The 16293-nt window shown below is 49.6% G+C and overlaps 1 protein-coding gene across 2 annotated transcripts in view; it reads right to left on the reverse strand.

The window, feature by feature from the left end:
- Sorcs2 (sortilin related VPS10 domain containing receptor 2) overlaps positions 1-16293 on the reverse strand; it is a 365519-nt gene that overhangs the window by 38057 nt on the left and 311169 nt on the right. For both annotated transcript variants that reach the window (XM_031341821.1, XM_031341822.1), the window contains exons 6-9: positions 13461-13525; positions 11023-11141; positions 8147-8236; positions 1596-1775 (exon numbers count right to left, since the gene is read on the reverse strand). In XM_031341821.1, coding sequence (XP_031197681.1) covers positions 1596-1775; positions 8147-8236; positions 11023-11141; positions 13461-13525 — 454 coding nt within the window. The remainder of the gene's footprint in view (positions 1-1595; positions 1776-8146; positions 8237-11022; positions 11142-13460; positions 13526-16293) is intronic.

Genomic DNA, 16293 nt, shown 5'->3' on the forward strand with positions numbered 1-16293 from the left:
TGGGCAGTGGATGCTGTCTTTGCATCTGGCTGTGTGAACATCTTTTAGACCCTTGAGCCTCTCCCTGGTGGTCCCTCCCTGTCTGTGCTTGGCTCAGCTCAATGCTTCCACACCTGGCTGACTCCTGCTCAACCTCATTTCAGAGCTGCACCCCTCCACCAGGAGGCCTACCCTAATTCCACCTAGACTTGTCAAAAGGTATTGCACTGTGTCCCTGGGACAGTGTTGACTCAAGGACGTTGCTGGGGATCATCTTCATGGGGGAGTGGAGGGTGGTCAGGCATGTGACTGAGGGTGAAACCCCAAATGTGGCAGGCAGCATGTGTAGGACAGGTATCTTTGGAGAGGGTAGACAGCATCCCCTCATGTCAGACCCATCCATGACACCTTCCCATCTATCACTGCTCACCCTGACCCAAAGCAACAGCCCTGTCTCTGAGTCTCCGAGGGTTCCAGTGCTCAGATGTTGCCAGAGGAGTGCTGTGGGATGCCACCGTCCCTCTGCAGCCCCAGCTGGGAGGGAACACTGACAAATGGGCTCTCCTCACAACCAAACGATTACATTCATCATTTCGCTGGGGATAATGGCTCCACACTGCCGCTGACAGCTGGAGACACATTGAGGCTCCCTCCACCTGGGAGGTCCCCTCCCACTCCCAGGGACAAAGCCTGTCATCTGCCAAGGGCTACCCTCTGAGCCAGACTCACCATCCAACAGAAGAAGCACCAGTGGCTTCTTCCTATGGCTCTCCCCACTGGCCTAGGAGCCCCAAGAACAGATGTGAGGGAAGATCTTGGTAGACAGTGTGGCTGGTTCTGCTCACATCTGGTCTGTCTTGAAAGGTTGATGTAGGAGGGTTTGGTGGGGTGGGTTCTGCTGAGCCTGCAGCCTGAATTTCCCAATCTGCACATGGACTAAATAATATTGCCACCCCCTGGCCTGGTGTCCACAAGAGAAAAGAGAATTGTGAAGAGCCTGCCCAGACCAGGCCCTTGTCAGGTGAACTTTTCGTGGATGAGGGCACTCTCCCAAGAGGAGAGCATTGATGTGAAATCCAGAAGCTTGGGTCAGTGCCTTAGCATGAGTGAGACCCCATGGAGAATTGTGTGGAGCCAGGACCCATGCAGGGGCTAAGCAGGGACTGTCATCTCAGACAGGTAGCAGGAGAGGCCAGTCACAGCAGGTCAGGCTAGACAATGTATGTAGAGGGGTGAGGACTGGTAGGAGAGATGTACAGAGGCGACAGACACCAGCACTCAGGACAGGGAGAGGAAAGAGAAGTCATGGGGCAGAAGGAGAGAAAGGCTGTGGCTGCCTTTGCACAGGGAAAGCCTTGTATGCTAAAAGACCGATCTCAATTCTGCAAGATGTCACCCACCAGGAATCCCCTTCTCATTAGCAAACATTGTCTCAACGAACCTCATTAGCAAATCTGCTTCCTTCTCTGCTTTTAGCTCCCTATGCTTCAGCCTCTAGCCCTAAAGCCTGAAACATCTGGAGCTTTGCAGGTATCTGTATTCTCTAGGCAAGGGAGAGGGGAGAGAGGTGTGGGTGGGGAGCATGAGCAGCTCCTACCCTGCCTGGGGCCACCTACCTCGAGAATGTCAATGACCACGTTCTCCTCGGCCTGCCTCGAGCTGCGCACATTCTCCAGCACCAGCGAATAGCGCACCCCACGCAGGTCTGACTGGTACAGGTTGTAGGTGTCCACCTGGTTCCACTCCTGTACAGCCACGAACACCTGCTGCTCATCCGTGCTGATGATCTGTAGGTCCTGGGGACAGAAGAGCTGTCAGAGATGGTGGCCTGGGGCACAGGGACACCTCCCCACTGCCCTGGAGAGCAGCTGATCAAGGAGGCTAATCAAGGTTGGGATCCTGATGAGCCATGCTCAGCTCTGTGGGAAAGTAGCTTCACCTCCATAGACCGCCATGTCATACCTTTAAAACCAGGTTGGGGGGTAGTCTGGAGGTGTGTCCTCTTCCTCACCCCTACTACACATTGTCCATCTCCCTACAATGAGGAAGGGCTCCTCCAAGTACCCCACAAGTACAGAATGACTAGCAGGTACAGGGCTGGGCTCCCCCATCCTGGGAGTCAATCATCCCTTCATTTGTTCAGCACCTATTTACAACGCATCTGCATTAGGACCTGTTGCCAGTCCTAACTTGCTTTAACAGTCAGAGCATGGTGCCCACACAGCGCCCTGCAAACAAGCTCCACTTGTCCACCATCCCATGCACCCAGCCCTCAGCCCCATGGGACAAAAACAGCTGGAAGAAGAATAGCCCAGGCAATGGCTGCCCAGGACTCAGTTTCCCCTTGTGGGTCAGGTAGCTCCATGGGAATCGGCTGAACCATTCAGAAAAAGAGCCCTACCATGTACAAAGCAAAGCTGGGCTGACCTCAGTTCCTTGTTCTCCCTTTGTTCAGACCTGTGTAGACTGACTGGAGAAGCTGCAACCAGGGCCGCTAAGCCTAGGCTGAACAACTTTACTCTGTATCCTCCAAGCCTTGTCTTCCACCCTTTGAAACTGCTTAGTCCTCTGACAAGGGGCTGCCGGGCCACAGGAGCTGAAGATGGATGCAGGGTGTAGGGTGCCCTCATATGAAGACATCCCTCTCCCTTATGCCCTTTGGGGTGTGCTCACTTTGGGGAAGTGATTTTTATTGGTGTCTCTTTGATGCGGGACCCATTGGACTCCTGAGTGTTGGCACCTGGCCCTTCCCTTCCCTGCCAGACTGTATCCTATGCCATGTGTCCAAAAGGCATTTCTAAGCTGGGCATAGTAGTACATTTCTGGAACCCAGCACCCAGGAGGCTGAGGTAGGAAAATTATGAGTTTGAGGCCAGCTTGGGCTACATAACAAGGCCCTTAAAAATGCAGAGGTGGGGCTTTGCAAAAAAAAAAAAAAGGGGGGTTCAATGTGTGAAGCATCTATCACATACTTCTACAGCTGGAGGACCTTACAGGAAAGAATCTGGGCCCTGTGTCTACAGACAGGATGAACAAAGAGGTGCATGACTCAGGAAAGTATGCAGAGCCCAGTCCCATATGTGAGATTAGGCAGCAGGGTGATAGAAGGCTTTGGGATGCCTATGGGAACAGGCTGGACAACATCTATGCACCCACCCCAGTGCCTGAGCTGTGGGCAGGAGGCAGGGTGTGTTGCTTTTGGCTGGGGGGCATTTTGCAGTCCACCAAGGTCATACACATCAGCTTGGGCCATGGTGGATAAGCAGATACTAGACAAGCAGAACTGTGAGAAAGTGAGGACTTTCCCACAAGAAGGCTCGGCGGGGTCAAGCTTATAGAAGAAATGAGTAAAGGGAGCCTGCGCTACGGGGTGCAGTAATTCAGGTGACAGTCTTGATGGAACACCACTTACAGAAACTGGTTAGATGCCCTGCACAAATGCCTCCTGTAAGCTATGAAGCAGCTTGGGGCCATCCTCAGTGCCCCTCTAGAGAGACCTGGAATTAACACTTCAACATGTTTATGTTCAGGCTCTCTCCTAAGCATGATTCACACACTCTCCACGTCTGGTTTATAGCTCGCTCTACACACTGCGTGGGTGTCTCTTCCACTGCCATGAATGTTATTTATAAACACCACTTTTAATGACTGCATGATGCGTATTTGTGGCCCAGCCATATATTACTGAGCCATGTATGTCCCTGCTGCAGAGGACCAAAGGGGATGTTTCTAGACCAGAGTCCCTCCCTGCCTCTCTGCTCATTTTCTTCCCATGAATTCTAAGAAGGGAGATTGCCACATCAGAGACAGGGAATGTCTCTAGAATGATTGTTGCATGCTGGTAGCCTGTTATTGTAAAGTTCAGACTGGTTCCTTCCCTTTCCTGTGGGCCAGTACTGAGAAAGGTCATAAGAAGCCTTGTTGACGAGTACAAAAAATCCTTTGTACTTTCATAAACTCCATTTATTTTCCTCACGTTTTTGTTTTTAGAGAAGCAAGAAAAACCACTCCTTATCTCCATTGTTAACAGATGCACAAAACCTTCACATGTGGTTGGCACACGTGGCCCAGAAAGATCTGCAGAAGAAAAACACTAGTTTGTTAATATTTCTTATCAGTGGACTCAAGAGTTTTTGAGAGACTGCCTCCTACTTGTGAGAGAATCCCAGCAGTGGGCAGGCTAGTGTGGAGGACCTACAAAGTCACCAGGGGAGGGGGCTCCTGCTGGGTCATCATTCTACTGTCCCAGGGCATCGTGCTTGCTTTCAGGGCCCAAGATGAATGTTAAGCCTTCTAGCATCACACTGAATGTAAGGCAGCGGGAACAGGGGAGGGGGGAGAAGGACAGACCTCCATATGGTGTTCTCAGAAGTGGCACAAGAAAACTTCATTAATTTCTCATTGGGGGGTCATAAATGCATGACTACATGCAAAAGAAAGTGGCTTCTCTGTGAAGCTGAGCAGCAGCTAGACTGTAAGTTCAGCTAAACTAAGATGAAGGGCAGAATGAATCCTGAGAACTGTCCTAGAATTTCTCCAGATCCTTATCTGGGGTTGAAGAAATGGAACATGGAGGAAGGGATGGGTAGAAGTAATAATATATGTGTGAGTCACATCACTTCCTCGTGCACATGCTTATAGCAAATCAAAGCTCATAAGTCATAATTATAAATTATATATAAATTACAATATACTATGCATTTATAGACAGGATTTTAGAACATTTTAATAAGCATGATGGCAGAGGTTTTTCATGGACCTGCATATGGAATCCCCAAAAAATATTCCATAGTTGTTTTTAAGTTTTTTTTTTTTTATGTGTCTGTGTGTCTGTGTGAACGTATGTCATGTGCATGGATCCCCATAGAGGCCAGAAGAGGGCATAAGATCCCCCACAGCTACAGTTACTGGAGGTTGTGAGATGCCCAACACAGCTGCTGGGAATCAAACGCTGGTCCTCTGCAAAAGCAACAAGTGCTCTTACCAGCGGAGCTTTCTCTCCAGCCCCCACACAGATCATTATATGACATTCACAAGACATTCCCATGAGCCAGCACCTTCCTATTTTGTCAGTGCTTTGGCCACTGTTTCCCAGCCTTCTGGTAAGAAATCTGCAGGTCATGTAAGCAGGGAATCCCTCATCTATGACAAGTGGCATCTCTTGTGTTGCTTTCTAGACTCCTCCTTTATCTTTCTGGCTTTATCCCTTGATCAAAATGCACATTTGCATGTGCCTTTGTGTTTTCCACACTTAGGATTGGCCTACCTTTGAGATATTCACATTCAAGCATTTCATGATTTTGAGGTTGGTAGGAAGCCACTGTTTCTTAAATCAATCTCTCTGCCTCTTGCTCTCATGTCCCTTTAGGGTTCTCAGCATGTATGTGCTGCTTTGGTAATGGTGTTAAAAGGTCCCAATGCTTGGCTACTTCTACTATCTTGTCATCAAGTTCTCTGATTCTTCTTCTGCCTGCCCAAATCACTTCTGAGTCCTTCTGGTGGACTTTTCTTGCTTATTATTTTTCCCATTTCTTTCTAATTACTATGCCAGGGTTTCTTTTTTTATGGCACCCTTAACATTTCTTATCTCTTAGCAGACATTTCTTTTGTGTGTAGTGTCCTCCTGCAGTTCTCTGAGCATCTTGAGACAATTCTATTGAAGTTTGCCCAGCAGGTTGACCAGATGGCTTTTCTTAGGCATGGTTTCAGTTCTGAGCAGATCATGTTCTTCTGTCTTTCTGTGATTGTTGCCTTGTGTTGCCTGTTGCCTTATGATCTTTGATGACTAAAACTGGAAATTGTGTGTGTGCTCTGAAAATTTTTAAGATTTTATCCTTCACCTTATGCTAGCCCCAAATTCATGACCCTCCCCACCCCCAACTCAGTCTCCCAATTGTTAGGATTAAAGGCATGTCCTATCATGTCCACCTAAAACTGGATGTTTGAGTGTATGATAGAGTAACTGCAAATTCAACTGTCTGTTTTCTGTGAGACTGCCTTGTTGCTTTTGCCTCTGATCACTAAAGGCTTTGTTTACACAGAGCACCAGACTGACTGTGTGTGCAGTGTGGTGATATTGAGCCCCTTTCCCATACATTTAGATATGCTGGTCCTTAAAATCCTGTCTCCCAGTGAAGAAAAGAGGCAAAGAAAGGGCAGGTGGACATGCCCTAACCCTGCTTCAGCTGACCATGACTGTTGATATCAGAGCCCAGGCCTCTGTCTGAAGAGAAAGGTCTAAAGTAGCCACTCTGGCCACATGCTAGCTGCACCAGGAAAGCACACACATCTGCCTGCTGTGAGACAAGGGCAGGTGTGGATACTGTTCCTAGGGCAAAAGCTTAAACTGTCAAAGCTGACCTTCTATACCACCTGATGCCTGGATGCTGGAGGCTTATAATAGACCACAGATTCCCAGAGTGATCATCAGCTGACTCTCGGCAGTGTGGCTGTTGGCAAGGAGGAACAGGGAGAGGGCCCTGGAGATTGAACTCAGCCACCCTTTCCAACATCACTCTCCTCTATTCTGGGTGGTATGAATTTTATTTTACTTTAAATAAATTTATTACAAACACAGGATGGTTGTTTTTTTCTTTCAAGAAAATTTGGCTTGGCCTTACCCCTGTGAGAGCTTTTTATGTAATTTGTGGTTCTGTAGATTCTTTGCACGAGCATTTTTCTATGTTAGGGAGCTGCAGGACTTTTAAAGCAGTCATTACAAGTCAACAATTCAAACCAAGGATGCTGATTCCTCCTAAGGGCTGTCTACCCTTCCAAGCATTCAGGAGTGGGTAGATCAAAATGGCAGAAAAGCACTGTTTACCCCCTTAGACAAGGAGCAGGGAAGGCATGGTTCAACATAGAACTGGGCCACATTGTGCTGAGCCTGATCTAACTCTGTAGGATGACATTCTGCTGGACATCAACTAAGATGCTAAGATCTGTGTGCTCTGTCCATTTCCTGAAACTCTCATCAGTGAACCCCCACAGTGTAGGGGGTACACTTACAGGGACACCCACATATCTGCACCATGGCTGGGCTAAGCAGGGTGCTGACTCCTCAGCTTGAAGCCCTGCAGCCAGTCACTTACTGTGGGATCATGTATCCTTTTATAGCTCCTGGACACACTGACATGCTAAGCAGGGTGCTAGGGAACTCTACTCCTGAGCTAGCAATACCAAAAGTCATACCAAAGTCACTTTGTGACCAAGGAGGACCTAGGCAGGGTGGGAAGAGGGGAAGGGGCTCTTAGCTGGGGAATCCCTGTAGGCTGAGGCAGCCACTTCCATTTTCTTGACATTATTCAGGTAACTTTAAAAAGGCCAAAAATGAAGTTATGGCTTGTTGGGAGGAAGCAATCAAGAGTTGCAAATTCTCCATAAAACAACAAAATCTGAATAGAAAATGCACCTCGTGGGCCTATGGGTTGCTGATGGGATGCTGCTCTTTAGTGCTTTGCTGAGCTGGGTGAGCAAGGAGGGAGCAGGCCACAGGCTCCTGGTAGAAGGCTCAGGTGCTGGGAGGCCAAAGGGAGTTGTGCTCAAGGTCACAGAAAGCATGACTTGTGGAGATGGATTGCTTGCTGGAACCCTCGTCTCTTCATCAGGGCCAGTGCTGTAACCCTGACAGACACGGCGGAGCCCCTCACCTCCAAGACACTTGCGTTTGCTGAAAGGAAGCCGTTAGCTTCAAATTCACTTACTCAGCCAGGCAGCTAATTTAGTGAGCTTGTTACTTTCCTTCCCATCTTCTCCGTTCTAAAGAGATGTTGAAGAAAGGCCTAATTGACTTTTCCCTTTGGTTCAGAAAAGTCTGAGGGCCCTAGGTCCTTAGCTCACAAATCAGAATGTTAAGATACATAGCCTCTGGTCATAGATGTCCCGAGAGGCTGTCTCCCTGCCACTCCACACTGCCCTTGGCTGTGCCCTCTGCCCCAGTTCCTTTGCACATGATCTGCCTTCTAACCCAACTGCTTTCTTTTTGCTCTTTCCAAAGATACTTTATTATAATGGGCAGGCAGGGACTGAGAAAGTGTGGCCACATCCTTTCTTTGTTCCTGTCTCAGTTGACCTTGGGATCCCACCCCCTTACCCCGGCCACCCTGTGAACAATGTCTCACAGTTTTGGCATCTGCATCTGGCATAGGATGTTGACGGGCCACCTCACCTTGGGCAGGGCATACTTGGGCAGCTTCATCAGGACAAAGTCACTGCGGCGATAAGAGACATAGTATTTGGTTCGGTTTGTTGATGTCGCCTAGGGAAGAAACACAGCGTCAAATGACAGAGCCGCCCATCAAACTCCAGTCTCGGTTTGAAAGCCGACAGCTTGGCCAGTAGCTGTGCCATTTGCTTATAACCATGGTGGTTCCTATTGATTGTCAGCTTTTCTAGACTCAGAGTCACTTAAGAGATGGTGCTGGACTCATAGTAACCTAGAAGATGGTGAAGTCAACTTCAGAAAGGATTAACAGAGCAGAGGAGATCTATCCTAAATTGGAACAGAAGCAGGTAGCAAGCCAGCTAGCACAGGTGTCTCTCTGCATCCTAGCTGCCATGGGGTAAGCTGCTTGGCTTTGCTGAGCCCTCCTCGACAGGGTAGATGGCAATGTCCCAAACTGTGAGCAAAGGAACTTTCTCTCAATTGTTTCTGGCAAGTTCTCTGTCATGGTCACAATGTCTTGTTCTGCCTGAAATTGCAGACTCCTCGTTCAAAGCCACCTGCAGAGTGCCTCAACTCTAGAGACTTCTCATGTCCTTCACCCCATCTCTCAGCATCCTGTCTCCTTGTAGCTCAGTTATGAGACATGGTGGAGAACATTTCATTTCCCAAAATGCTCTGAGAGAGCCCCTGGATGGAGGGATAGACAGGCTGAAAATAAGTGTGTCTCCAAAAGTGACCATCCAGCCTTCTAGGCAAGGGAACCAAAATAAGTCGCATTCCCCAGGGCCCATCTACATGGCTAGCACCACCCATGGCACTCCACCAGGGCAGTGCCTCTGACTGCAAAGTAAATAGTCCCATTTTGGTCATTTGCACCAAACAGATGAGGAAACGGGGGTCCAGAGATCACACAGTTTGTCTCCTGCACTGAAGAGGAGGCTAGAGATGAAGTCTTTGCTCCCTTGGGTGGTCAAGACTGAGTTCTTGAGAGATGGAAAGGACTTGGTGGCTTCTCAGAGACAGCTCCCTGTTCTCAGTGTGTGCACATGGGTAGGTGTGGAGCCTCATGGATCTCCATGATGTGGGTCTCTCTGTGTATGTGCGTGCATGTCTGTCTGTATGTATATGCACTGTGTATGTGAATGTGTGTAAATATCTGTGTATGAGGACATATATGTGAGCATGTATGTGTGTGTATGTGCACATGTGTCCATGTGAGCATGTGTGTATATGAATGTATTGTATAAGCATGTGTGTGTGTGAACATATGTAAGTGCAGTGTGTGTGTGTGTGTGTGTGTGTGTGTGTGTGTGTGCCTACAAGGTGCATTTATGGAGTTTCCATGTGGGTATATGTGGGTGTGAGCATGAGTCAGGTGTGAGTCCCAGTGTATGCAGGTTTCCACCAGTGTATGTGGGTCTGTCTGGTATGGAGCTGGCTCACAGGCACACTACTTCAAATTCCAGCCCTGAGAAAGGCTCCTGGGGGCTACAACAGCTTTCTGAGCTGTTTCTCTGGAAATGGGATGGCACTCTCAGAACCCTATGGAGCACTCCCAGGAGACTGTCCTTCCACCACTTCAAAGGTGACAAGGCTCCACTAAGATGACCCATCTGTGAAGAAAGGACTCTTTGGTTTGTGTAGGCCTTGGTAGAACGGCTGTGACCTGGACTCAAAGAGGTTCTAGGAACTTGGAGAAAGGGTCCCTATGGTGGGAAGGCCTGGTACCCTTACCCCCACAGCAACAGTTATCCCTGGAGACAGAAGATCTCTAATGGGTGAAGGATGCTATGACTGACACAGTGTCCAGAAGAAGTTGATGGGCCCATTCCCAAAGACCGTCTGGTAGATGAGCTCAGGGTCAGAAGCAGAGCCAGCCTTCACCTGTTCTCATTCTCTGGAGAAGCTACTTGTGCACCTTGATGGAGGTTTACTGTGCAAGGGTATGGCACCCTGATTGTGAAGGCAGTGGGGCCTTCCATGAAGCATGGTGGCTTGGTTTTCTCTCTAGCAACAGAAACCACTTGAGAGCAGGAATGGGAACTGGTAGCTACCAAAAGAGATAGACCTAGGGACCCATAGGTACAAATGCAGAGCATAGGACTTGGTGGGCGTGACCAGGGATACAGTGAGGTCAATGGGGCCCAGGGCTTCCTGCTAAGTTGAGAGAGGGGCCAGCACTATTGTGATAGCCCATGCTTAGGAAGGAGCACCATGGAGACTTGGCAGAGAAGAAGGACAGGAACCTGAAGGACCCTCTGGTGACAGGACACTGGGCGGCTCTTTGGAATTCTCTTGCAGGAGGCTCTGAGCTCATCTCCCAAGGTTCCATAGGGCAGAACAGGGACCAGCAGTTGGATCCAAGGAAATGGCCTGTCTCTGTAGATGGTGAGTTATCAACTTGCTGGGACTTAGAATCACCATGGAAACCAGTCCCTGGGCTTGTCTGCTCTGCTCTGTGGGCCAGGCTTCCCACTCTAGAAATGGCCAAGCAGCTTCCCAGATGTGTTCACTAGCATTTCCCAATTGGCCTGAGATAGATATACTGGGGGCACCACAGCAGTGTCCTGGTCACAGGAGTTCAATAACCAGAGCATCCAGTATAAGACTCGAATCATGAAAGAAAACATGTGAAATGTATACACTTGGATTTGTGGGTCCCAGATAGTGGGTAGGTACATGGTGGGCAGAGAAACTCAGGAATACCCTTGAGACAAGGTTCTGGTGCCTGGGCACCTCTGTAGATGTTCCAGCCACCACAGAGATTGCAGAGACTCTAAGCCCTGCTAAGCAGCATTTGGAAGTAAAGTGCTGTTTTATTGACTCTTCTGATGGCAAAGGGTCATGCACTGTCCCCTCCCAGCACCTGGAACACTCACCTTCAAAAAGATGTACTCATCCTGCACGGTCAGGGACCCTCGGTCAATGGGGCCAGAGAAGGATGTTGTGTGGGGCTGGGCGGAGCAGTTGTGGATCAGACACGTGTAGTACTGATAGTCTGCAGGGGACAAGAGCAACCAGGAGATATAGACTCTGCGGAGACTCAGGAGCAGCAAGGACTTCTGGGCCCCCACCACTTGGTAACACCAGCACCTTGGAATTTCATTTCATAAAAGAGCTTCACCCACCACCGCTGTCAGCCCAGTGGGGACAGGCACCATTCAGGATTTCTTTAGCTCCTGGGGAGAAACTAACTGCTGGTGTGTTGGAGAACCAAAATGAGTATCCCAAAGGAAGGGACAACCAGGCAGCTCAGGAACCTCCCTAGGCCCCACCCAGCCCAAGCCCCACTCTTTTACAGACCTGGGCACTTTTCTGGGCAAGAGTAGGTGTCTCTAGGCACACTTTCTCTCTAACTCAAAGCTCAAACTCCCATCTTTCCTCTCAAGCTCCAGTACATCAAACTGAACTTGGGTTCTGCCAGGAAGCTGCTGTCTCTGATCTGAGAGGTGTTTCCAGGGCTGGTGGGAACAGCCAGACTGCAGATATTCCACTCATTCAAGCCTAGAATTGGTCACTCCCTGGCTCAGTTATTCTCTCACTCAGCCACTCACTCACTCACTCACTCACTCACTCACTCACTCACTCACTCATTTGCTCACTCTTTCAATTATCCACCCATTCATTTATCTATCCATTCATGTTCATTCATTCATAACTCAAGTCTCTCACTCACTCACTCATTGATTCACTCATCTACCACTCATTCATCCATTCACTCACTCATTCGCTCACTTGCTCACTTACTCATTTACTTGCTACTTATTCATTAACCCACTCTTAACTCATTCATTTACTTGTTTGTTCATTTATTAACCTGCTCTCATTCCCATTCCTGAACAGTTCATGAGGAAATTGCCCGAGGAAGGTCCTGAGCAGTGAGGATGAGTGACTGTCGTGGAGGACTGGCTTGTGGGAACAGTGAGAACTGCTGCTGTGGAGAGAGACAGATACACAATGAGGCTGCTCTGGTATGGTGAGGGCAGCAAGCATCACTGTGTCCATCATACAGCAGGATGCCTGCACAAGGATGTACTCAGAGGGCCTGGCTCCATGTAATGCTTTTGCTGGGAGACTGAGAACCAGTTAGCATTCAACTTCAAGAAGCTCTCAGGCCAGGAGAATGCACAGAAAGCTGGGTGCTAGGGTGCTGTGGAGTCCTAGGAGTGGCTGGCTGAGGTGGCCTGGGGATGGAGGGGAAAAGCCCACAATAGATAAACATGGATAGGCAGTCTCAGCTAGATAACGGAGTGTGGTGATCTTGGGACAGTATCCTCTGGAGAATAACACAGACAATAGATTTGGAGATGGGACCTAAGGACTTTGAATGATCTGCTGCCAAGCTCAGCAGGGCTCCAGGCTGGAGGCTGGTGAATTGGGATATGAGGTTTTCAGGAGCTGGGCAGGGCCCCATTCATGGGCCATGTTGGTCCAGGAGCTCTTGATGCAGAGTTTAGCCTGCTGCACACAAATTCTGCTTCCTCCAAAATGGAGGCCATGTGAACAGCCCTGATCCAGACTCATCCTATTTTTTCTCCTAGGGCATGGCATGTCCTGAGTCTCAGCCAGCCATGCTGTCATGTGGAGACTGCTGGGCATCACCTTTGTATATCCTTGCATGGGGTGTGTGTCCTAAGACTTGGCAACTTGATGCCCCCATCTCTGAGCTTTGCTCACTGCTTACCAAAACAGCAACTGTGGTAACATTTGGTCTTAGCCTTTGAGGTGTGGAGCCCTGGCTGAGAACTTGGAAATGGCACATGTTATCTATTACCTGGCAGCAGCTGTCTATACAGAGAACTAACCTGTGTGGATCCATTATTGGCCACATGCATCAACCCACATAAGAAGGACCAAATTTTCCTGCCCAGGACCCCCAGGGCTCCACCTGGCTGGTGCCTGTAGACTTCAGAGGACTTCCTCTGTCACCTTCCTAACATGAGACTTGCTCAGTGTGAAGGCCCTGAAGTTACTGGCTGGTATGACCCAGCCCTGCCTGTGGAAGGGGAGCCACTGAGACCCAGAGCCATCTCAGCCCTCAGCCAGGCTGGGTGGGGCCGCGAAGTAGGAAAGTCTCGGTGCTCAGGAGCTGGAACAAATTGCCCTTTTAATAGAATTCCCACAGAGCAGGGCTCCTCCACTTCAATTCATCCCCAGCGGGAAACAAGTGTGCTTCGAATTACGGCACATCAGAACACAGTGAGGTCGGTGCACAGGGCTGACCATGGAGGATACACCAGTGAACAAGAGCAGAGCTGAGTGGCACCACTGGGCAAGGAAGCTCGGGGGCACCCATGACTGCACACCACCCGCTTACCTCCACTGAGGTCCTGAGCTTCCATGTGGACCAAGTTGGGGTCATCATCCACCCCAGACACAGCCCTGGAAAGGAAGAGGTTGAAAATGGTATTAGTGAATGGGTGACTAAAACCTCCCCCTGGGCTTCTACTGACCACAGGGCCTCTCTGGCTCTGGGGCTGCTCTTGTTTTGTGAGTCCAGAAGATACAGTTCTCCCCACTAGACCTTCTAGGTCCAAATGGGAGCCTTGATAAAGCTGAATAAACCTGGCTCAAGCCTAAGGGAGCCGGAACCCACTTATTTATTACATTGTTTATATGATTCATTTCTTCTTTGGGGTCTCACACCCCAGCTGAGACACAGGCTGGGACTGCTGGCCCAAGTCCCCACAGAGAGAAAATCAGAGGTGCCTAGAGATACTCCTATGGTCACACACCCCAAATTCACAGGAAGCAGAATTTGTGTGCAGCAGGCTCACTGGGATTCCAACTAGGATCTGGATCTGAGTGGCTGCCCTCTCTGTCACCTGGCAGATGACTGGCCAAGTCATCCACCTCAGGATGCAGGGAAAACATCTCTTCCAAGTTTGTCCCAAGCCTGTGTGTTGGCAGAGGCTCTGTGAGAGCAGTTTTCTCATGTATCACCCTTATAAACCTATACCAGACTCCTCTAAGCCATGGTTAAGCCTTACATCTCATAGGCCAAGGGTTATGTGACTTGCCCAAGGACACAGATGCTGACCAGGGTAGCCTGAAGCTCTCACCAGGTCTGCTTGACCCAGAATTCATACTCCTCTCAGAGCACCCCTGCTGGTGAGGTCTGTGTCCTAGGACCCTATTGAGAAGCCTGTGTTATGCCTCCAGAAGGCAGCCACAGGACATCCAGAGACATATTCAGCATCTCCAGGAGCCAGTGGGACGGACCTACTTTGCGAGCACCATCCCAAGCTTTGGAGATAAGAATCGATAAGACATGGACTGACAACTAAGGGGTCAGAAACTCAGGCTGGGATTTTTCGCAGCTGGTACACTCCCTCTTCCAGACTCCCAGATGTGCTCATTTATATAGGAGAGACAGAAAAGAGCTAAGAATGAAGGGAGGTGGGTGGAGAAGGGGAGGGAGAGAGAAGTGGGAAGGGGAAAGGGAGAGGGAGAGGGAAAGGGAGGGAGGCAGGGAGAGATAGAGATAGGGACAGAGAGAGAGGAGGAGAGAGGGAGGGAAGGAATAGGGAGGAAGAGAGAGGGAGGTAGAGGGAGAGAAAAGGAGAGAGAGGGAGAGGAAGAGGGAGGGAGGCAGAGAGAGATAGAGATAGGGACAGAGAGAGAGGGAGGGAAGGAGGGAGGAAAAGAGGGAGGAAAGGAAAGAGAGAGAGAGAGAGAGAGAGAGAGAGAGAGAGAGAGAGAGAGAGAGAGAGAACATGCACATGAGCAGGAAGCTTCCTTGGTGCAGAGGCCATAGGGACCTAGGTAATGGCTACACACACTGGTAGGTTCGGGGAGCAGGGTCATTCCAGGTGCTCTGGAAGCCTTTTAAAGGCTCATTCACCTGCTCATTCATTCATTCATTCATTCATTCATTCATTCATTTGCACTGCATTCATTCACACACTCACCCATTTATTTGCTCACTCACAGCAAGGCATTAGCCAGTGTCTGCTTGTGTGGTTTTACTCCACAGCTGCTGACCGTCGAGGGGAGGTGACAATCCAGAGTAAGTGCCTTGCTGCATACCCCTTAGGATCTCCTTAATGAGCCAGTGTGATGTGTAGCTTCAACACTGCTAATGAGCCAGGCCCAAGATAGAGCAGAGGTCCTGGTGCTTTCTGCTGCAGATCCAAGGACAAAGCTGTCAAAACAGCATTATCTACTGCTCACAACAGGGGCTGTCCCTTGTCTGTCACCACATTCCAGAAAGGATCCAACCAGCTGTGCTGCCAAGCATCCTGTGACTCCCCCACATAACAGGCACAGCCCAAAGCCACAAGAGAAGCTTGTGGGCAGAGCCAGTCTGATTTGTCCAAGATAATAGCAGCTTGAATGTTAGTCCTTTCTTCCCCATATCCCAGGGCTGGCTTCTCTCCAGCTAGAGTACAATGAGCCAGTCTGGGACCCTCTTAGCCTGGCTTGGGATAGGTGACCAGTCTATAGTCTCCCTGAGGGCTTCATGTCTGTGGAGCTGGAGAAATCAGACTTCCTGACCTTAGCCCACACTCCCTGACCTTAGCCCCGACTTCTGGGAGAGACTCAAGGGGCAGTTTCTGCTTCCCACAGAGGACGTCAGTGTTGGGCCTGTGACTGACAGCAGCCATCTGGTTTCAGGAAATGGACTCCAGTGGGTTGCTACAGAGGGAAAACCATCACTTCCTATCAGGAGCAGAGGGCACAGATGTCAGGAGCCAATGTTCAAAACCAACATGGGAAGTGGATCCTTGCAAACACAACATGGAGTTACAAGAAGGTGGGATGGGAAGGATGTGTTTGTACCATGCATCCTCATTGGAGACAGGATAGTGGCCTGGCTGGGAGGCTAGCACAAAGTTTTATGTCCATTTATGCTAAGACAGAAAGGACATGAAAGTACATGTATGTGTGTACATGCAACAGAAAGCCTGTGAAGGTAGGAGCATGTCTGGAAAGGGAATTGAGCTCATAGCCAGGTACAGTGTGGGCACTGAGTCAGCTGTCCTGGTTTCCTGCTCCCCCTTTTACTACCTTGGGGCCCTAGACAGATGCTGGTCCTCGATGGTCTTGTTCAAACAGCTGGCATATGCTCTCTGAGCCTCAGAGCTGCCTGACTGGGGTAGTAGGGCTGGAATGAGGCCTAAGTCCCTAAGGGGCTCCCAGAAGGTCAT

The sequence above is a fragment of the Mastomys coucha genome, unplaced genomic scaffold (genome assembly GCF_008632895.1).
Source record: "Mastomys coucha isolate ucsf_1 unplaced genomic scaffold, UCSF_Mcou_1 pScaffold22, whole genome shotgun sequence".
NCBI classification, from domain to species: Eukaryota; Metazoa; Chordata; class Mammalia; order Rodentia; family Muridae; genus Mastomys; species Mastomys coucha.